This window comes from Bidens hawaiensis, unplaced genomic scaffold (assembly GCF_021521415.1).
Source record: "Bidens hawaiensis isolate Kalapana, Puna unplaced genomic scaffold, B.hawaiensis_p1.1 tig00006845_1, whole genome shotgun sequence".
In the NCBI taxonomy this organism is placed as follows: Eukaryota; Viridiplantae; Streptophyta; class Magnoliopsida; order Asterales; family Asteraceae; genus Bidens; species Bidens hawaiensis.
In genome coordinates, this window is record NW_027491467.1 from 1,100,979 (window position 1) to 1,125,471 (window position 24,493).

The following is a 24,493-nucleotide window of genomic DNA, read 5'->3' on the forward strand; positions in this document are numbered from 1 at the left end:
TTAATTATTTACCTTACTTTCAGTATTCTAAATATATTTCTCGGATTCAATCTATCGAATCTTATTCTATCATTTTATCTTACTCATTCTTGATAGCTTTCAAGATTTTCATACTTATTTTACATAATCCCTTGCTTCATGATTTTGACGGATTCTTCCTGTTTATTTATTTTTGAATTTTTAAAGTTTGGATAATTGATTTTCTTTGAATAGACATGCTTTGTTTAATTTATCATTCATTTTAGTTCATCTTTCTATAGATGATGATTAATATACTTTCTTGTATTTTGAAAATTTTACTATCTTTTCCTTTGCATATAAGCATTCTTGTGTATAGAAACGATTTATATACTAATATTTTCTTTATATGTATTAGGGAGTTAATTATTCATTCAATGTTACAAAATCTTTTGTTTATAACGAATTTGTAAACGGGTTACATGAGTTTAATTAAACTAATAGCTACTACAAGAGTTAATATTCCTTTAACCTATTCTTGTTTTTGTTTGATTGTCTTTGACATTTCTTCATATATTCACCATAAGTGTTTCAACATTCATCTCTTCATTTTTGCTCTTACTTGTTTTATTTTCCGAACATTCATTCTTGAAATGTCCCCCCCCCTTTTTTCCTTACAAAAGGTACACATGACTATGTTTGATTAGTTTCTTACATTTTTCCTAGATGCCTTCTTCCACATTTCACATATGGGTCTTGTGAATTTAAGCAGTCCTTTTTCTTTCTTGCTTTTCATTAATTCTTTTGTTTAATTGATCTCTTTTTCGTTTTTTTTAAAACACATTTAGCTACCATCATAGCTTCAGAGGTTGTTTGGGATACATGAAATTTTATTATTTTTCTTGTTTCTTTTGGTAGCCTAGATATCATTTTGTCAAACTCCAAATTATCTAATCGCGGAGTTACTTGGCAATATTTTAAGAATTTAGCATTTGTATTCCTTGAGATTGTTATTAACACCCTGCTGGTCCCATGGCAAGATTTGGTTTTGTTTCGTTTTGTTAATTGGACAAAATTTTTGTAGAATAATGTCTCTAAATTTTTCCCAACTTAAGTTGTGCATTACTTTATTTCTTTTAACTTGAATTAATGTTTTCTACCACTTAAGAGCTTTATCCTTGAACATTTTCGAAAAACACCAAATGGTTTGTTCACTTGTGCAAGCAATATTGTTTAAGATTGACTCTTGTTCTTTAAGCCATTTCAAGGCGGATATGTCATTTTCCTTTTCCACGGAATTTCTTAGGCTCAAAGGCTTTTTAACTCTTAAAAACATTTTCTGGTTGAACTTTAGGTTTCTTCTTATTCCTTAATTCGTTCTTATGACTAATTTGGTTACAACTTTCTTTCGAAGAATTAGGCTTACTTTGAGTCCCTTTTCTTGATTCTAAGTTTCTAGGGTCATTGAGCATCTTCATTATTGGAGCTACAGCTTCATTAATCATCTCCCGAACCTCGTCTATGAATTGGTTATTCATTTCTTTGTTTCTCTCACTTTTAACTTCTTTGGAAGAGTTTATATATTCTTCTTTTGATATACTACAAAATCCATAGTTAGTTTTAATACCTAAGGAAATCAAAATCTATCTTGTATTGTACAAGATTTTCTATTACGAATTGGCTTTAGAAAATCCTATTGGATAACCAACTGGTTTTATTCTTTATAATTTCTTTTACTTATTCATCATAAATGTGGGTCTTCATATTTTTAACATTCCTCTTACTTCTTTGGAAAGGTTTCTTTCCTTCTTTCTACAATCATTCATAGCTATATTTAGTTATATATGAAATCAAAACATATCTTGTACTACGCAAGATTTTCTACTATGAAATGGTTTATTGCTACCGATTGGACGAATGTGTCTACTAATTTATTTATTTTACTTCATCATGTTTCAAGTATTTTTGTTTTCCATTTTTCAAACATTTTTCCTTTGGTTTTGCTTGGTTTCATTCTTTTACTATTCAAATAGTAAATTTTTAAGCAAAATTCGTATTTTCTTCTTCCTTTTCTGTCGGAAGTTGTTCTTGTTCTTATAGTCGGACCATAGTTGACTATTTCCACATTATAGGTTAGATGTAAAAATGTTCTTTTCCTATCCGTACTTGTTATATCTTATCCCTAACTCTTTTTATATATATATATATATTTAAATTTTGTTATTTGTTAATTTAACTTAAGTATAAAAACTTATATAATTTTGAAATAAAACATTTATCTATCATTCGATCAAAGCCTAGGTATAACTGAATACCTAATTTGCTAAGATCGATGGATCTGATACCAACCTGTCATACCCCAACTTACGGCCTAGGCGTGTGACCAACAATTAGTACCTATTTTGTAAATGTATCAAAGTTTAGCGGATGTCCTTAAAAATATATTTTGAAATATTAATTTATTTGTAAACTTTTTATTTATAATAAAATATAATATATATATATATTTAAACATTAGTTAATTTGTACATCTTAATGAAATGTTTTAATTTATTAGAAAACTTCATGGATAATAAATATCACATGGTTGATTTATAAACTTTGTTTAGATTTTTATAAAACTCGTTTAAATATTTCTTTCAATTTTTAATTTATTTGAAACTATGAGCCATCTCTACCTTGCGAACATCCACTCCATGAATGGCTCAGATTCTTGATACTTTAATCACCTGAAATGTTAGAAAATACGTCAGCGATGTGATGATGAATACGCCGACGCTAAAATATTTTCTTTTACTTTATTACCCCTAGAGACTACGCCTGCCTCGGCCCATCGTGGCTTAGAAATAACAAAGTTAAAACAACACATTTATAAATTCAAGTCTCTACTCTAGGTCACCTCAGCAAACACTGCAGCGTTCGACTTAGTTAAGTACCCGTAAGTATACACAATGATCCGGGAAAGCGTCCTACGATAGAGGTGGTGTGATATAAAGGTGGTGCGATGTGCCCATCGCATACTACCACATATGTAAGGATCCAGACACACGTATATCACAGCCTGAGGGCTAGGTTTATACTCTCATTTATAATGGTTTTAGGAACACGTAGTCCATTGTAAATCATTTTCATATAATCATGTTTGACTCATTTAAAATCAAGTTTAAAAGTTTGGGGCGTATTCACCTTTTCGCTTTGGGATCGGCTTCAACACCGTCCGAGGGTCTTTCCCTTGCTATCTCGCACCTATAGTACGAGTATAGCCTTCTCTTTTGGATCAGCTTTAATACACTGTCCGAGGGTCTTTAACTCTTCTTTGTTATCTCGCACCTATAGTACGAGTATAACTTTTTGTTAGTTGGATATACAATCCAGCTTAAGACCTCTAGTCTCTCTTTTGTAAAATCCTTACCTCGATTTTAAATTTCTTTATGAACCTTTAGTTCAAAACATATTTTCTCTATTTTAAACCTTTAGTTTAAAATATTATTTCTTTCTTCTCTTTTTCAAGTTAAAATTCTTTCTTTTAAGGCCGCCGCGTACCTCGTCATCGCGATACGCGATGACGTTTGGTCTAAGGCCGCCGCGTACCGCGATAAGGCCCGGAGACATATTTTTCATTTTTAAATTTTTAAGTTCGAAACTTTGATATTTTTGGTCCTTTATCTTTTTGAACTTGGTATTTATGACCCGTTATTTTCGTGATGTTACAAAAACAAAGCTTTTTCATAGAAATTAGATGGTAAATGGAGTTTAGCTCATAATGAGCATGGTTATGAACATTAAAAGAGATGAAGATAACAAACACGTGATCAAACTAGAACAATCTAACCAAATGTGGGTAAATCTCCCTTCTTCAATGTTGATGGATGATGATGATGATATATGATGATAACCTCCAAGTCTTCAAGCTCTCCACAAGACCTTCAATATGAGTGTAAAGTGGATGTTTTTATAAGAGAAACCCGTATAGAAGTTTTCTTCAAGCACACCAAATGAGTGCAACATGCTCCACTATTTATAGGTTGTCTGAGCAACCAGGCACGACTCCGTGCTTTAGGAGGCACACCCCCGTATCCATTTGTCCTCTCGCATTTAATGCTCTGTTAGATCGTACATAATGACTCACCACAGGGGCGTGCTTTATGAGGCATGACCCTATGTTTTTGGGTGTATGTTATATTTTCTTTTGTCTTTTCTGAAAGGTGACCACAGCCCCATGCCTACTGGGGCACGACCCCGTGTCCAGCTGTCTAGTATTTTGTCTTTTCTTGCAGGTTTTTGTATTTTCTTGCACAAGAAAGCATGGTGGCGTGTTCCATGAAGCATGGGGGTGTGTTTCAGTGTTTTCTTTGATTCTTCTTTGGATTTTCGTTCGTTTCTTCGTTTGAGGCTTGGGTTTACCTGAAAATATATTTTAACATGATAAGTAGCTATTTGAACTATATTATTTGATAGAATTTGCAATTTTTAGAGATTATTTGATGCTAAAAAGATGTATAATTTTACATACATCAAACATCCTCACATTTGAACCTTGCTTGTCCTCAAGCAAGCTGCTTATAAATATTCTCTAAAAATAACAAGTTAGGACCATAGCTTAAACAACCCCAAAAAAGTTCCATGAAAATGGAAACAAAATAACCAACCTTTGATCATAGTAATATATGTGGTGATATATAAAAAGACGATTTTGTTTTTATGAGCTTCTGTTTATGTAAAATATCACGTTCTCACAATGTTCACTCACACTCGTTTTTTATATCTGATCATACATACCTGTTATGTATGTATGTGAACACTCTTAGCCAAAATGTGACATGTGATAAATAAACTTGTAACAAATTCAAATCTCCACCTTTGTGAAGGGTTGCATAGATCACAAGGTAATATGGGTCGGTTTTGTGAGAGTAGGGATTTGGTATTTTGTGGTGGTTCAAAGGTTTAGGTTAATGAGGATGAGGATGGTAAATACAACTTCTACTGATTGTCGAGAGTCTTAAGATGTCTTCAATGGTTAGCTCCTTTCTTTCGTTTTTTTTGAAGTTTAAAACAAACCTAGTGACTCTTTTAAGGTCAGATTGTCAAGACCAGTTTTGTCGAGGATGTGAATCAGTTCTTCCTCAATCCTGCTCTGAACATAACTCCCAACTCTAATGGATCGTTCGGCTTTGAGCCTAATAGCCCCCACCCTCATTAGTTCGGTAGAGTTTGACTTTTTCTACATCTTCCTTCGTGGGACCAGTTTCCGCATCCCAAGCATCGTTCGTATCTTTTTGCTCTTCTTTTCATTACGCTTTTGGAAACTCCACAAAATGGTGGCATTTGTTTGTCTTGGCGCCACTTTTTCTTCACCTCATTGCTAAAGTACAAAATTCTCTTCCTAAGTTTTGGAGGCAACCTAGGTTTTGCGAAGTGTATGCAGCAAAGGAAATTGAAATCGAAAGAACGCGTTTCCAGTTCTTTAGGGTCTGCTGGTAAAAGACCAGTGTTGTATTTTACGGTGAGAGGGATAAAGTGGTAAGGATCTTGGTAAGGTTTTTGGGTATTGTGTTGTAATTTGGAGAATGGTTTGCGGGAATTGTGATAATATTACCTTCTTCTTTATACAACGCTTCGTGCGGTCTTGATATGCGCATTTGTGACAAGTTCTAAATCACACGAAACATATGACTCACTCAAAGCTTCCGAAAAAAATTTATACGACATGAGGTTTATCTCACAGTAACGGAGGGATCGGGTATAAACGCCATATTTTGCATAAATTTATTTCAATATTACAAAACTTCTTTTTTACTTTTTCACTTTTTTAGTTATAGTATATTTTTAGTTGGTTTTTTCAAAAACATTTCTTGGATTTTCTTTTGGTTTTGTCATAAAAATAGTTTTTATTTGCTATAAAATATTTTTTTATTAAAGAATCTTATAATTAGTTTGAGCAAACAATTGGTCAAGTAATTCCCCTCCCCACACTTGAATCTCACATTGTCCTCAATGTGAAAGGATTTATAAAAAGATTCATATGAAGTATGGTGAGTAAAACGGAAAGGAACTTCCCTACGGGATAACGAAATTTCGACAGAGCGTCCCCTGTTTCTCATCTGTTTTCCTGTAGTGTACCTGAATAATAAAAACTGCATACAACCAAGAAACAACCAAAGCAAAATAGTACTGAAAATTGGGTATGAAATCATCCATACCCTGCCCACACGGGATAAATAACTCCATAGTCAGATGTCTCAGCACCCCCTTCTATAATAAGTAACAAACAAACAAACAACCAAATAGAAATTGTCTATAACAAACATAATGATAATAATGTCAATAAGTACTACCACCCATACCCAGACCTACCATCGCCGATGCTCGTCAGTTACCCAGGTGCTTCGGGACAAAGGTTCCCCACTGCCGATCCATACGCTTACCCAACTGATGAATCTCCTGCCCCGTCTCCGCGTACTCTGCGACACGCTATACGTATGATGCAACAATCTTCCCTAATAACCTATCAAAAGAAGCGGTGTTGTGAGTCTGGAACTGGTCAATGAGCCTGTATAGCCCCTCGAAAGAGTACTGGCTATGATATGACGAGCTGGGGCCAGCTCCTGATGATGATGTGCCGCCCTGCTGAGAGTAAGTGCGGAGGCGGGTATGTCGTGGTGGCGATCCAGTCCTCCTCCTAGGTATGTCCTGAATGCTCATATCAGCGGGGTCCTCAGGATCCCAGACTTGGTTGAGGGCATCCCGAAACCTCCACTTTGGCGGGTTTATGTCAATCTGCTGGACCATCTGCATACTGATACAGAAGTTGTGATCAAGTGCAATTGGGCTTGGGTTAAGTGCTCCTTCTCTTTCTGCACCATAAGCTTTGTAGAGCTTATATATCCATGCACCACCAAAGATTGGGGTATTTCGGGTCTTTGCATTTGCATTAGTTTTGAATAGCTGACAGAACAGGTAAGTGATGTTACATGGCACCTTGTTCTTGATGCAATAAAGTTCCCACAAATCCCTCAATCCTACGACCCCCTCGCTTTGGCACGTTGAGTGACTGTGTGGCTCAGAAGGCGGTGAATGTAACACATCAATGGGTCGCGTAAAGCAGTGCTCTTGGTGTTGCTTGCACAATAACGTTCATCTCCATAACTCAACTGTTCCCATGCCTATATTATGGTGTTTCCCGGTTCACTTGTTTCTTCACTATCTTCATCTGCAAAAGTCGTCCTGGCCTCATACCATAAGGGTGAGTCGGTTTCGTCAGACGTGCAAATACCCAAATCTATTCCAAGCTGGTTACCGAAGTGTTATACCATATTCCACCAATTCTAAACTCAACAGCCTCTTCATCCCACATAGACAAGTCCTTCGTTTTTATTGAGAACGAAGCCAAAAATTCTTTAGTCAACTCGATCACTGATTTGCCCTTTTGTTTGAGGACACGCTGTGACATTCGTCAATTTCGGGTCTCGATTCATATTCGTTTTGTAAACTTTTATTATGTAAACCAACCCAATTTAAAACCGAAGGTTATGATATAATCAAAATGATGGATTTTATGTTACAATATTGTTTTACACTTGTTGGGTCTTGAAAACATTCTTTCCGGTCTTTAAAACGCGTAAAAATCACCTAAAATGAACTAACATGGGCCAAAACTGTCATTTTTCAAAGTTTGGAAAATCTGGCCATCACCCCATCGCGATACGTGATGGGAGAGACCTCTTGGCTTCGCGTATAGCGATGGCCATCAGGTGCATATCCGAGTTTTTTTTGTTGTTTTGTGTTTTGTTTTGATCCATTTTGCAAGAAAACTCTTGTGTCTCCCACCCATATTTGACCACCAACATTACCCTATATATACACCACCATTTCCCTTTATTTTCCCCTGCTACAACTCCAAAAACTCTTCAAACATCTAAGATCCAAGGTTGTTTATTTATGTGTTCTTGAATGTTTGACTTCCAAAAGTCAAACTGAGTTTAATCTTTCATTCTAAATTGTTTATATTGTCTTATTAACACTTGAATATGGTGGAACAACATATATATAATATACACCCCTTGTTAACTTTGGTAGTTACTTCTATGATTCCGGTTGGTGAGGTTTCGTACCTCGTAAGGCAAGGCTTCATGGAGGACTTCGTGTTCTTGATATATATATATATATATATATATATATATATACTTATATAACTTGTTTATACATATTATTCATGCTTAACTTCTGCTCATTTTAGTTTATTTACAAGTTCCATGGTTATGGGTTCTAAGAGTCTATGATTCAGTTTAACCGTAAATATCTCTAGACCGTAAACTGAACTTTGTTTACTAGTTTTTTGTTAGATACTTGTTTAAATATGTTTTAATGTTAGATCTCAGTTTATAAAATAATTTTTATGAGTTCTATGGTTATGGGTTTGTAATTTCTAACCTCGGTCTTAACCCGAAACTAGATCCTAACCGTAAACCGAACTTTTGTTTAAAGACTTTATTGTTATCTTTTTGATTGTAAAACTTAGGTATTTTCATTTATACATTATTATAAAAGTTCTTGGGTATATGGGCATGTGGAAACCATCTATGAACTTGTTGTGAGATGGAAACTGAACCGATCCGATTTTTACTCGCTTAAGACACACAAGTGTGTTTTTAGCTATCAAGACTTGTATATTTCTTTAAAAATAGTTTACAAACTGATTTTAATTATTTTCTTAAGTACTTGGAAATGTTAGATCCAACTTGATCTCATAACAAAGTTTTGGACCGACAAAACCGAACACTCGCTTAACGTACATTGTTAGTTCTAAAACAATAGATCTACATACTTGGTTAAGTCTTATAAAGTTTTATTGAGTTATCTCATAACATTCATTATTTTGGAAAGTTGACTTTGGGTTTGACCAATTATCAAGACCCGAACCAACAACCCGAATACTCGTTAAAACCCGTTTTAGTATCTTTATTCCAAAGGGACTTGCATTCTTGCATTTTACTCACCTTATTACTTAACATAGGTTGAGTAAATATTAAGGTTAGATGCTTTAACCCGGTTTCGAGCAAACTTACATTTTTAAAGGGTTATTATTATAAATTCTTAAATAGTTACATTTTAAACCTTGAACTTTAATTATTTACATTTCTCAACATTTATTTTATTTAAATACTTTCAAGACAACCTTTCTAAATTCAAGACTCCTTTCCTTTTAGGCCTTGTTCGTTAAACTCGTCGTTCCGGCAAATCTCCAAATTATCATCTTTCAAGTTTATTAGTTGAACGTGAGTACTTTCATACCCCGTTTTCCATCTTTTATAATTATGGGTGACATTTCATACTTATTCAACTAAATGCTTTATACTTGAGTCTTAAACCACAAACGTTATTGCATACTTTACTTAAATAATTGCTCGATTTGGTGTTCTATGATTATATGCCTATGTGTTTATCGCTTTTGGTTGGTGGAACTATAAAATCCTAGTTTATTTGGAAACCCTTTATAGCAAGGTTTCGTTAACGTAATGCAATTAACGATAACTATAAAAACCTAGACTATTTGGCATCCCATTATAGCTGGGTGTCGCTAACGTAATTCTATTAGAGATTTTATCCAAATTACTGCTTTTATTTATTGTTTCGTATACTAGTTTTGTGGCTTTTCCTTACTATATATTATATGCTCAAACTTATGAATTGCTCACCAACCTTTGCGTTGATAAAATTTATTTTATGAAATGTTACAGGTTTGCATCTTGGTTGATTTGGGATTGTGAAGAAAATGTCATCAAGACCTTTAGGATATTAGCAAAATGAACAACATTTGATTTGCTATGTTTTGTGATATCTTGTTATGACTATTTATGAATATTCACTATGTGACATTTTCGATGTTGTGAAATGAAATGAGTTTGTTAAATATTGTCGCTTTAATTAGTGTCATGTGCTTATGGGCAATCGTTACACCTCGGCATGTTCTGCCGCCTTTGGTCGGGGTGTGATAAATTGGTATCAGAGCCATGACAATAGGATAGGTCGTTAGACGTAACGACCTAGTATTGTTATGCTTAGGGTCCTATACGTGTGCTTATACATATTTACTCTATTTTTGTTGTTCATATCACATGTTATTTATAAACTTGTTTAAAATTCACCAATATCCTAAATGTTCACATACACACACTTTCCTAGTATTTCCAAGGTATCCTTACCTTAAAACGCAAAAAGTAGATTTTCATTGTGTTTTATGGATTAGAAGATTAACTTGGATCCCGTTGTTTCAAATCCCTTAAAGGTTGCGTTTATATCGGGTTTGTAGCCATCGTAGAAAACGAGACATTATAAAACGACCATTTAACAACACTACGTGAAAAATGGCTTTTAGCCACACATTTGGTTTGGGTGATTTGTCACACTTCGGTCTAAATGTGTGGCTAAAGGTCTTTTCGCAGCACATTTGTTATTCGTGTGACAAAAAAAAAACACCTGCTGGAACCTTTATCCACACTTATTCAATTCGTGTGACAAAAAACACAGTTGTTCGAAACTGTTAGCCACTCTTTAAAAAAATATGACAGTTACTAGCCACACTTAGAAAAGTGTGGCTGAATGTGATCTACGGCCACAATAGGTTTCAATGATGTGGCTGAATGCTAATACATATTGTCACACTTACGGGTCAATGTGACCATATAACATTGTTTGTTTATGTGTGACTTAAAGCTAACGATGACATTAAAACAATACGCGTGACTATTAACATTTAACGGTTACACTTTAATTATTTCATATGTAGCTAAAAGCTAATATATATGGTCACGCTTACGTGTTTATGTGACCATAAAGCATTATTTGATAGTCAGTTATAATATTTGATGTGTGGCTAAAAGCTAATAGTGACAACAAAACAACAACTGTGACTATTATTAGTTAATGGCCACACTTTATGCTTCATGTGACCATCACCTTCACCAACCTAATCCATAAACATCTATTGAAGTTCATTACTCTTATTCATCACTTTGCTTCTTGCTCCAAACTTCATCAACCATCCTGTGATCAAATCTAACAGGGGTTTTTAACGTGATTAATTAGAACCTTAGAGATGTCATAAACATGTTAGGGTTTGAGTTTTGTTGATAACAGTTGGCTGACAGATTCGTTCTCATTTATTGATCGGTCTGTAACTCGCTGTTAAACGATGATTATTGAACGATTGTTGATTTTAGGATATAGTATTCTGAGTCTAGTTTCCAGAAAGGTAAATTTTGTAATTTTTGGATGAGTGTTGAATACCTTTTATGATTTTAAAAAAACATATGTTAAAGCTGATTCGGGAAGTTATATTCTGGTCCATTTTTTGGACACCATAACTCCCTAATGGCAAACCCAAATGGGTTGGTTCCACTTATGGAAATTAGTATTATGAGTTTAAAAGATAACCCAATTGGTCTTACAAAATTTGGTTTAATGAGTTGATAGAACCATTAAATTAGTTTTTGTTGCGCAATCTGCTGAGCTATTAGTACCAATCTGTAATGGTTGAATTATTGTGAGTTTTTTATGCATGAGAAAAATATAATTAAAATTGTTTGAGAAACCTGATTCATATATCCTACTGTGGTAAATTTTGTAGAATTTATACTTAATATTTTCTTTGTGAATAAAATCAGTTTGTACATGCCAGAATCTGTCTCGTGAACTGAATGATCATAAGTTAAGTTGTATGATGAATATGTGGTTGCTTTGCCATGATATGATGTGTGGATACATGTTAGGACTTTTGGTACCGTTGACATTACTTATTATCACCAAAGATTCAAGTTTGTGTTTGTGTGTGAGTTCATACGTGGTTTAGAGTCATGTGTTGTAGAACATACTCTCATAACTTAAAACACTTGTACTAGGTAACAATTAGCGAGTCAAATGCATTCATTTGGTTTTGAGAAAACTCTATTACACGAGACACATGGTTTTGGATTGAAAACACGTACATACTGGTTTTGAAAACATTAAACGTTTGCCTATACTTGTTTTCTGGATTGAAAACACAAAACGTTTTGAAGTATTGGTTATGTAACCTGCTGAAACTGGCAAAAACGAGCTAAACTGCTGATTTTTTGTTGTTGAATTTTTGCAAAACTGGCCAAAACGCGTTGAAACGAGCTGTTGAGTGCTGAAACGGATTGAAAAATCGCTGAAATGAGCTGTTAACATGCTGTTTGCTTTAAAAATGAGCTGTTAAGTGCTGAAACGAACTGTAAACTCGCTGAAACGAGCTGTTTAACTTGTTTGCTGTAAAAACGAGTTGTTAAGTGCTGAAATGAACTGAAAAATCACTGAAACGAGCTGTTTAATATGTTGTTTGCTGTTAAAACGAGCTGTTAAGTGTTGAAATGATCTGAAAAATTGCTGAAACGAGCCAACACGAGTGTTCGCACTCGACGAGTTGAGATTCAGTTTAGGCTCATTTCTCAGTTTTTTTTGCCGAACGTTGACACGGGAGAGAACGTTTTAGTTTTTTTAGTTTTTTTTTACTTATTTCGTTTTTAACTTATGATTTGTTAATTAATTTTTTTGAATTTTTTCTGAGGTTTTTTTAGTTAGGATTAAAAACCCTCAAAAAAATATTCAAAAATAATAATAAAAGTAAAAAAACTTAAACATTTCCTCCGTTGTCGTTGTTAAAAAAAAACCGACCCGAAACCCGTTTGATCGGTTCCGACCTTGACCCATTTTGACCCGAACCCGTTATGACCCGAACCTTTTGATCCTGACCCGTTACGACCCGAACCATTACAACCCTTTTTTTAATTGACCCGTTTCGACCCATAACCCGTCCCGACTCATAACCCGTTTCGACCCAACCCAACCCATTTTCCAACCTTATGTTTTATGTATATCGATGGGTTAGGAGAGTTGTACCTCTTATGACACAATTTAAAAAATATTCAAAAATAATAATAAAAAAATCATAAGTCAAAATATAAATAGAAAACGGAAAAAGTAAAAAAACTAAAACATTTCCTCCGTTGTCCTTGTTAAAAAAACAACCCGAAACCCGTTTTGACCTGTTCCGACCTTGACCCATTTTGACCCGGACCCGTTATGTCCCGAACCTTTTGAACCTGACCCGTTCCGACCCGAACCATAACAACCCTTTTTTAATTGTCTCGTTCCGACGTTGACTCGTTTCGACCCATAACCCGTTCTGACCCATAACACGTTTCGACCCAACCCATTTGCCACCCCTATGTTTAATGTATATCGACGGGTCAGGAGAGTTGTACATCTTAAGAAACAATTTAAAATTAGATGCATAATGAGCCATTAGAGATTTCAAGGCCCGAACATGTATGACTTGTTTTTGTCTATTATGGTATAATATGACTCCATATAACACGATATAACCCTTAAATATCTAATGTTACATATCACATGCCATAATAGGCCACTAAGAGATTTCAAGCCCTAATATGGCCCATTAGAGCGACTATGACATGAAAAAGTCTATAATGGACCACTTACACCAAAAAGGCCCAGTAAGACCTATTGATGAAATTATCACATGTTATCGGCCATTAACATCTAACTATGACTAATGACATTTATATACAACTTTCTTAGAGCAACTATGATGTGATAAAGGCTATAATGGGCCACAAACACCAGTTAAGGTCCAATAAGGCCCATTGATGAAAGTATGACACATTATTGGGCATTAACCAAACTATGACTCACTAAACTCATATTCAACCCTTTTAGAGCAACTGTGACATGATAGACACTACAATGGGTCAGTAACAACAATCAAGGCCCAAGACGGCCCAATAATGCAAGGTATGACGGCCAACTATGACTCACTACACTCCTATACAACCTGTTAACGTAACTATGACATGATAGAGACCATACTGGCCATTAACAACAATCAATGCCTAATATGGCCCATTAATAAAATTATGACATGTTATTGGGCATTGACATATGCCTATGGCTCACTACACTCATATACAACCCTCTTGTAGCAACGGGGACATGATAGATGCTATAATGGCCACTAATACCAATCAAGGCCCATTGATGAATGTATGAAAAGTTTTGGCCGTTAACATCTAACTATGACTAAAGATAGTCCTATACATACTTATTAAAGCAACTATGACGTAACCAATGGACACTAACATCTAACTATGACTAATGTTAGCCAAATAAGGCCTACTGACGAAAGTATGGTGTGTTTCAGGCGTTAACACCTAACCATGACTAATGACACTCATATACCATTCTTTTAGAGCAACTGTGACATGATAGATGCTATAATGGGACGCTAACACCGATCAAGAACTAGTATGACCCAGTAACGGACGTATGGTTTATTGGGCGTTAACACTGATTACTACACTCTTATTCAACTCTTTTAGAGCAACTATAAATATCACTTGTATTTATTTTATATGTTTTTATATTTAAAATACAATTTCTTATATATATTATTTAAGGTTCAATTAGTTGTTATATATATATATTTACACTAACAACTTTTTATTTTAATTATTAAAATAAAAAAAATTAATTATTTTTAGTTTCTATTAATTTCACTTCTCTCAAAATTTCAAATTAAATTCACCCGCTCTTTTCTTCAAAAAATTTTGAATTACCCTCTCATTCTTAAATCTAATTTGACCACATATTTAACCTACCTTTTTTTCTTTCTTTTCATTCCTTCTTATTCTTCTTCTTCTTCATCTCTCTACACCCACCATAATTCTTCATCCTTAATTCTCTAACTCACTCAATTCTTAACCAAATCCTTTGATTCCGGGCTCTAATCTTATTATTTTTGTGAGAGGAATTCACGTGTGGTGTCGGTTTCCATCAATTCTATCTCGAATTTTTCTGGATTCTTGTTGAGTGTGAAGAACCCTAAGAACCAAGTTTGTGGATTTTCAATTTTAAGTGTTATTTCTTCTAATTGAAGCTTAATACATCTTCTTTCATCGCTAAAAGGGTATGTATTTCACTTGTAATTGAAGCTTAGTACATATTCTTTCATTGCTAAAAGTTTAATTGAAGAATTAGAACCCTAGAAATGTCATAAATATGTTAGGGTTTGAGTTTTGATGACAACAGTTTGATGACGATTCGTTTTTGTTTATTTATTGGTATGTAACTTGATGTTAAACGATGATTATTGAACGATTATTGATTCTAGGATATAGTAATATGAGTCTAGTTTCTAGAAAGGTAAAGTTTGTAATTTTTGGACGAGTTTGAATAGTTTTTATGATTTTACAAAAACACTGGTCAAAGCTGATTCGGGGAGTTATATTCTGGTCTGTCTTTCCGATACCATAACTCCCTAACGACAAAACCAAACGGGTTAGTTCTAGTTTTGAAAATTAGTATTATGAGTTTTGAAGACAACCCAATTGGTCTTGCATAATTTGGATTAATGAGTTGATAGAACCATTAAACAAGTGTTTGTTGTACAATCTGCTGAATTGTTGGTACATATCTATAATGGTTGAATTATTGTGAGTTTTGTATGCATGAGAAAAATATAATAAAATTTTTTTGAGAAACCTAATTCATATATTCTACTGTGGTAAAGTTTGTAGAATTTATACTTAATCTTTTCTTAGTGAATAAAATCAGTTTGTACATGATATAATCTGTCTCGTGAACTAAGTGATCATAAGTTAAGTTGTATGATGAATTTTTTTTTGATTTGCCATGATACGATGTGTGAATACATGTTAGGACTTTTTAGTACAGTTGACATTGATTATTATCACCAACGAGTCGTCGATTCAAGTTTGTGTTTGTGTATACAATATGTCTAATGCGATTGTGCGTGATAGTCGTCCTGATATGCGTGGACGTACCACGGTACCTAGGAAGGGTGAAAACCATCGTGGTGGGGCATCACTTGCTGGATCACATGAGGATGGTGTTGGTAGTGGGGATGTCGATGGTCTACAAATGTATCCCCAAAATTTCGGTTCAAATTTTGACAACTTAGTAAAGTTGAAGGATCAGAATTATTCTCTAAAATAAGTAATGAGAAGATTTAAATAAAGAAAATAAAATCATTCTATAAGGAAATAAACATTTACCCATAAATAAAGTTATCTTATGTTAAGGATATGGAATAAGGAAATTTCCATCTCACATTGAAAGATATAAGAAAGTGGAAGCATTCCACATGGGTGTAAATAAGGAAGTTAAAATCCATCCCACATGGAAAGTGGTAAATATTCGGAAGCTCTTTATAAAGAGATAAAATTCGATAGTAATATTCTTTTATGCCCAGCACACACCCAGTGGTCCTAGCGGAGGGTGAGAAGCACCCGACGCGCACGCGCACGGGCTCGGGCGATGGGCGCAATGTGACGCTTTGATGGTGCACTTGGCACTTCGCACGAAGTGACAAGCTATCATAAACAAAGGACCAAAAAATGAAAATTTGTATCCAAGGACCCATCACGATACGCGATGAGTCCAAGGACCGGCTACCGCGTAGTGTGATGGTTCGTGATAACACATCACACACGTGTCACATCCGGGTGACACGTGGCAGACGTGACGACACGTGGCGTTCATGCAGAAGTGGTGGCGTCGTGATACGCGACAGCCACATGGAAGACTCCATCGCGTATCGCGATAGAGTGTGAAATCATCCCTCACACCTCCCACACACACTCTCTCTCTCTACCTCTATTTTCGTGCCATATACCGACAATACCTCGAAGTGCGTGCCACCCGAAAATAAACTGACAATCTACCTCGAAGTACGTGCACGACACGACAACCACCATATGTCGCCTCATTTTGTGTGCCGAGTATCGTAGTGCGTGCCAAGCTCTGAGGTTCCGGCAGTCTAAGCTCTAGAACGCGATAGAGAGTGGAAGTGCTGCTCGATCAATCTTAGTAATAGAACTTCGAATACCTACGTAAGGTAGGGGTTCTGCCTAAGTCATTATTTTATTATTATATTATATGGCTTAGACCATAGTTAGGGGTATAGCCCAAACCTTGATCGTAATTATGTTTACATAAGCTTTAAACATAAAAAGGATTATAGTAATGTTTCTTTACTATTAAGAAACACGTAATCTTTCATTCATACGGATATAGTCAGAATATAGTTTCTTCATAATTAAGAAACATAAGATTTTTCATACAAAGGTAGCAGTCAATGAATGTTTCTTCTTGAAGAAGAAATAGATTATAGATGTTTCTTCATGAAGAAGAAACTCAGCATATGATTAGTTAACAAACAGAAAGACTACAGGTCTAAATATTTTATTCAAACAAATGATCAATCAAGGTTTAAAACTATCAAAACTAGACTAAAGGTCTATAGCCGGATCAAAAGAGGATCCAGATATTTATATACGTATTTTATTATAGATCAGTCAATCAATCAATCAGTCAGTCAATCAATCATTCATTCACAGTCAAGGTTTCAAACGAGATCACCATATCATTCAGAACAGACAATCACAGGTGAAGACGTTAACCTTTTCAATCAATCAATCAAAACATATTAATACTCGATGAGATGAACGGGTGTTTGTCTTAACGAGTCAGTCAACATTTATATGAGATTATGTGATCTCTAAAAACATTATAATACAATATAGAAAATAAAAGCAACTCAGACCGAGTATACATGTGTCTGGAACCAAACATAATTGTTCAGCCTAATCAGTCAAAGGCCAGGTGGCCGCGGGCTAACGGTCATAAATAGTTCTCCTTGCAGGGGCTGTATATATATAGTTCGGGAGAGCACTTGTGTGTGTATGTAGGGGAGTGGTACAAAGCCCAGAAGTAGACTTACTTCTGCTGAGTGTACAGAAAACTATAATTGTATTGTAATGATATTCAAACGTTTTATGGAGTCATACGTGTTCACCAGCATATAGCTGACGTATTTTTCCCCACATTTCAGGGAAACCAATTAGTATAGGTAGCAAGGAATTATAGACATTCATGGAGTTAGACGCTCGCAAGGTAATGATGGCTTAGTTTTAAATTATTAAAATATTGCAAACAGTATTTAAACAAGATTTATAAATCAAACACCGGGAATTTATTATCCGAGAAGTTTTCAAATAAATTAATATTTTATTCAACCAAAGTCTTCCGTTAAAATAAACCGCAACTCTGATGTATTTACAAAACAGGTACCAATTTGTGGTCATACGCCTAGGCCCTAAACCGGGGTGTGACAGGTTGGTATCAGAGCCATCGATCTTAGCGAATTAGGTATTTAATCATACCTAGGCTTTGATCGTAAATAGATATCAATCCTATAAATAAGAGCCATCGGTTTCAACGAATTAGGTATTAATGTATTACTATCTAAGCTTTAACTACTTATTGAATAAAGTATGGATAAGAAAAGATTGAAAGTTTACATATCCTTAAACTTCATTTGTAATAATGTCTTATACAAACTACTTTAGGCATATACGCCAAGTAACTAGACATTCAATCATTCTACTTGAATCTAAGCCATCAGATATGCCCAGTAATAACAACTATTATACAAGCTTTATCAATCAATAACAATCGACAGTTCCTAATTTTCCATATGGAGGGCAAACAAAGAATCTTCCTGCAATCCACAAATATCGATATGAAGAGCAATCTTATTATAAATTAGATATTTGATTGAACAATATCTAAATTTTAGAACATTCAAATATTACGGATAAGGTAAATTTTATAAGATAGGAATGCATTCCTACTTTCAATCAAACCTCAAGCAGATGTCCGATCACAATAGTTATACCAGTCGACCTCGATCCGGTAAAGGAAATGGATGTATTGGAAAATCTCTACTCCCAATTTCCGTGTCCAGTAATGAAGACTCATATCAAACGACAATGGAAGAAAATTTAGATTCATACGACACTGAGACTCCATCAGTTCCGATAAGCATAAATCAGAATATACAAGGAACGGGATCCAATGTTGTCAAAAGGAAAAAAGAGTAATAACTAATCCAAAAGACAATTATCAGGAACAACAGTATTTTAATTATCCAGCATTTCAAAATCCTTACTTCGCTCACACTCAAGGAGATTACTGGAATATGGATCAAAATTCCTTAGAGGGAATGTATGACATTGAAGATAATTCAATTCATTACGAAATCAATGTCACTAAATTAGCAGAAGCAATGCTTAAGGAAGAAATGGAAAACAAGGAAGGACAAAGAGAAGAGGAGACAAGTAAAAACATTAAGAAGGAAAACAAAATCAAGAAATTGATCATTCGCTGGAAGAAGTAGACAATAAGATCTTATTAATTGAATAGGAAGCATAAACTCTTAAAGTAATTCTCCCGGAAAGTCTGGAAGAAAGAAAATATTAGATTGAGGAAAAGTCCAGGTGGACAAAATCGAAAGGATAAATAACTCTAAGTCAAATACCAGAGAGAGATAACCTAGAAAGAGAATTAGAAAAATTCTCATGGTTGTCTATCATCAGCATATAAGTTTCTTTCATACTAATGTAATTCCATTTACAGAATGACGAACTTAAACAGTCAAACAAATAATGATGAAGTTTCCAACCGAATAAGCAACAATAACACGACAGAACCTGACCATGAGATTCATGAACAGTATTTAGTCAAAGTGAAAGAGATAATTCATGACACAATGATCCCTCTTATCGATACCGTGAAATGAGAAATATACAAAATTAAACATTCAGCTAAGGTTGTTAGAACTCATCCATGCTGAAATCCTTCTCATCATGAGGAAAACTTTCATAGTTCCAACATGGATAGCAAGAACTCCAAGAACCATTCAGTAACTCAAGGTTGCAATTTTAAGAATTTCAAAACCTATGAACAAAAGGAATTTTATGGCAACCAAGGTATTATACCAACTTTACGATGGCTTGAAGAGATCGAGTCCATCGTCATCATTAGTCATTGTACTGAGATTCAAAAGATACAGTACACATCTCTGAAATTCAAAGGTGAAGCTCTAGAATGGTGGAACACTCTCATCATGAGAAAGGGCAGAGAAACCTTGTATCAAATGAGTTGGGAAGTATTCAAAGAACTCGTATTACAAAAGTTTTGCCCCATATAAGAAATTAATAATAAACAAACCAAGTTTATAAACCACAATATGGATACCATACATCGCATGGATTACAATACCAAATTTCTTGAACATTATCAATCAACTTCATGTCTAGACAACTCAGAATACGACAAAGTTATTCAATACATATCTGGGTTACCCAAAGAGATAGGAGATACAATAAGAACCCATATGCCACAAACAACTTCCTCGGCCATGGAATTGGCCAAATGTTTGCTCAATGGTATGAGAAAGAAAGAAAAAGGAAAAGTCAAACAAACAAAGTATTATCAAGGATAAAACATTTAAATTCAAAAGTCCAATCTGTCAGAACTGTGGTAAACGAAATTATGTAAAATGTCGTAAACAGAACAAGAACAATAAATCAATCATATGTACATTATGTAACAAAACCGGTCACTCTGAAGAAGACTGTAGAAGGAAAGCAGTTGCATGCTTCAAATCTGGAGAAAAAGGACATTTTAAAGGTGAATGTTCAAAAACCCAATAAAAGGATCAACAATAATAGGAAGGAAGAAGGAAACACAAGGATCATCTGGCAATCAAGTATAAAAGCAAACAAGAGAATAAGAAATAGATAGTCAACTCTTGTAACCGTTTGTAATCTCGTATCTAAAACGAGAAGTTTTGTAATAGAAAAAGTGTATTCAAATCTCTAATGTATATAGAGAAAAATATTAGCATATATATACTATCTTTATACAAGGAAAAGAGATAGTTTCAAAAGTTTTCGAAATACAAGAATCTTTGTTATTTAATCATCATCTATAAATATGAAATAAAGAGAATGAATTAAACTAAGACAAAAGAATATCCGAACTTTGAAAGTTCGAAAGTATCATTGATAAACAGAAGGAATCCGTCAAGATCATGAAGTAAAGGATTACGTGATTCAAGAATGGATATCTTAAAGAATTATTGAGATGGATAAATTAAAAGGATTCGGTAAATTGAATTCAAGATACAATCTAGTTAACATCAGTAAGTGTATAGAATACACAAGGTAAGGTAAATAGTTAAACACAACTGGCCACTGTGCTTAGCAATTTACAATTACTTATGACATTATGGAACTATTAACTGAATACATCATCCAAAGATGTAAGTTAACAACAAATCAGGAAATTCAACCATTCAAACAGTTCGAGTTAAGCTCAAGAAACATATTAGAAAGAATCAGGAAAGTAAAGAATTATTCACAACGAATCTCGAGGACGAGATTCATTCCAAGGTGGGGAGGATGTAACATCCCCAAAATTTCGGTTCAAATTTTGACAACTTAGTAAAGTTGAGGGATCAGAATTATTCTCTAAAATAAGTAATGAGAAGATTTAAATAAAGAAAATAAAATCATTCTAAAAGGAAATAAACATTTACCCATAAATAAAGTTATCTTATGTTAAGGATATGGAATAAGGAAATTTCCATCCCACATTGAAAGATATAAGAAAGTGGAAGCATTTCACATGGGTATAAATAAGGAAGTTAAAATCCATCCCACATGGAAAGTGGTAAATATTCGGAAGCTCTTTATAAAGAGATAAAATTCGATAGTAATATTCTTTTATGCCCAGCACACACCTAGTGGTCCTAGCGGAGGGTGCGAAGCACCAGACGCGCACGCGCTCGGGCTCGGGCGCAATGTGGCGCTTTAATGGCACACTTTGAACTTCGCACGCTCGCATCGCCGCGAGCCTCTTGAGAGCCGCCTTAGTATTTTTGGACAATGAGAGTTAGGCCTAGAAGTGACAAGCTATCAAAGACAAGGGACCAAAAAATGAAAATTTATATCCAAGGACCCATCGGGATACACGATGAGTCCAAGGACCGGCCATCGCGTAACCAATGGGCCGTGATGACGCATCACACACGTGTCACATCCGGGTGACACGTGGCAGACGTGACGACACGTGGCGCTCATGCAGAAGTGGTGGCGTCGCGATACGCGACGGCCACATGGAAGACTCCATCGCGTATCGCGATGGAGTGTGAAATCATCCTATAAAAGGGAGGGTCTCGGCTCATTCTTCCCTCACACCTCCAACACTCCCTCTCTCTAGAAATTACTCTTTACCTCGATTTCTGTGCCATATACCGACGATACCTCGAAGTGTGTGCCACCAGAAAATAAACCGACAATCTATCTCGAAGTACATGCACGACACGACGACCACCATATCTCTCCTCGTTTTGTGTGCCGAGTATCGTAGTGCGTGCCAAGCTCTGAGGTTCCGACAGTCTAAGCTCTAGAACGCGATAGAGAGTGGAAGTGCTGCTCGATCAATCTTAGTAATAGAACTTCAAATACCCACGTAAGGTAGGGATTCTGCCTAAGTCATTATTTTATTATTATATTATATGGCTTAGACCATAGTCAAGGGTATAGCCCAAACCTTGATCGTAATTATATTTACATAAGCTTTAAACATACAAAGGATTATAGTAATGTTTCTTTACAATTAAGAAAAATGTAATCTTTCATTCATAAGGATATAGTCTGAATATAGTTTCTTCATGACTAAGAAACGTAGCATTTTATATACAAGGAATATAGCTAAAACATTGTTTCTTCATAATTAAGAAACATAAGATTTTTCATACAAAGGTAGCAGTCAATGAATGTTTCTTCTTGAAGAAGAAACAGATTATAGATGTTTCTTTGTGAAGAAGAAATTCAGCATATGATTAGTCAATAAACAGAAAGACTACAGGTCTAAATATTTTATTCAAACAAATGATTAATCAAGGTTTAAAGCTATCAAAACTAGACTAAAGATCTATAGCTGGATCAAAAGACGATCCGGATATTTATATACGTATTTTATTATAGGTTGGCCAATCAATCAATCAGTCAGTCAGTCAATCAATCATTCATTCACCATATCATTCAGAACAGACAATCACAGGTGAATACGTTAACCTTTTCAATCAATCAATCAAAACATATTTATACTCGATGAGATGACGGGACATTTATATGAGATTATGTGATCTCTAAAAACGTTATAATTCAGTATAGAAAATAAAAGCAACTCAGACCAAGTATACATGTGTCTAGATCCAAATATATTTGTTCAGCCTAATCATTCAAAGGCCAGGTGGCCGCGGGCTAACGCTTATAACTAGTTCTCCTTGTAGGGGCTATATACATATAGTTCGGGAGAGCATTTGTGTGTGTGTAGGGGAGTGGTACAAAGCCCAGAAGTAGACTTACTTCTGCTGAGTGTACAGAAAACTATAATTGTATTGTAATGACATTCAAACGTTTTATAGAGTCATACGTGTTCACCAGCATATAGCTGATGTACATTTCCCCACATTTCAGGGAAACAGATTATTATAGGTCGCAAGGAATTATAGACATTCATGGAGTTAGACGCTCGCAAGGTAATGATGGCTCAGTTTTAAATTATTAAAATATTGCAAACAGTATTTAAACAAGATTTATAAATCAAACACCGGGCATTTATTATCCGAGAAGTTTTCAAGTAAATTAATATTTTATTCAACCAAAGTCTTCTGTTAAAATAAACCGCAAGTCTAATGTATTTACAAAACAGGTACCAACTTGTGGTCACACGCCTAGGCCCTAAACCGGGGTGTGACATAAAGATTGGGGATAAGTATGTTTTTCAGTTTTAACATGTTCATTATTTATGTTACAAATATACTTACTTGGTTATTTTAATATTATAGGTTTGCGAGTCATGAGATTCATTAGAATATCATAAAAATTCTAATCGAGCACTATGATGAACCTTGGGCTACATTCAGCATGGTGCCAAAGTATGTGAACGCTCGTATGTTTGCTCGTTTTCAGGTAATATATTAGTTCATTATTTTTGGGTAGAGATACTGTACGATAATGGCTTAACGTACGAGAGGTACGCGGGAAGCTCAAAGGCAAAAATACTAAAACGCTCAAAAAACGCTCACACAAACCCTAAACGCTCAAGAAACGCTCAAAAACGGTTTTCATGAAAAAAAGTGAAAAATTGATCGATTAACCATCCAAAACTGTTTTTTCGGTGAACCAATGATTAACTGGATATGTATTAACGATTCCGAGATGCTGTGATGTGATTTCATGGATCGATTTGTGAAAAACGGGATTCGCATACGTAATGTACTTTAAGGTATTATTATATTGGATCTTTTCCCAATTACTTTATGTCTGCTTGGTTGTTTTAGTTTTTCATATTTAACTTTTACTCTTTATTTTATACATATGATGTATAGTTATTATGATAATATATTAACAATTTTAGGTTCAAAAAGTTAGAGCTGAAATGCAAAAAGAACTAGAAAATGAAAGAAAGTCAAGAAACGAGTTGGAAGAACGAGTGCAACGAATGGAACAAATGGGAAAAGAACTTAAGGAAAATGAATAAAGGAGCCAAAAACAATTTGAAT

At 34.7% G+C, this 24,493-nt stretch overlaps 1 protein-coding gene across 1 annotated transcript in view; it reads right to left on the bottom strand.

Moving 5' to 3' along the window:
- Nucleotides 1-6,429: 6,429 nt before the first annotated feature.
- Nucleotides 6,430-24,493, bottom strand: part of LOC143633667 (cystathionine gamma-synthase 1, chloroplastic-like) — a 42,522-nt gene continuing 24,458 nt past the window's right edge. The window contains exon 3 of the mRNA XM_077101920.1: nt 6,430-6,903. Within this exon, the coding sequence (XP_076958035.1) occupies nt 6,430-6,903 (474 nt within the window). The remainder of the gene's footprint in view (nt 6,904-24,493) is intronic.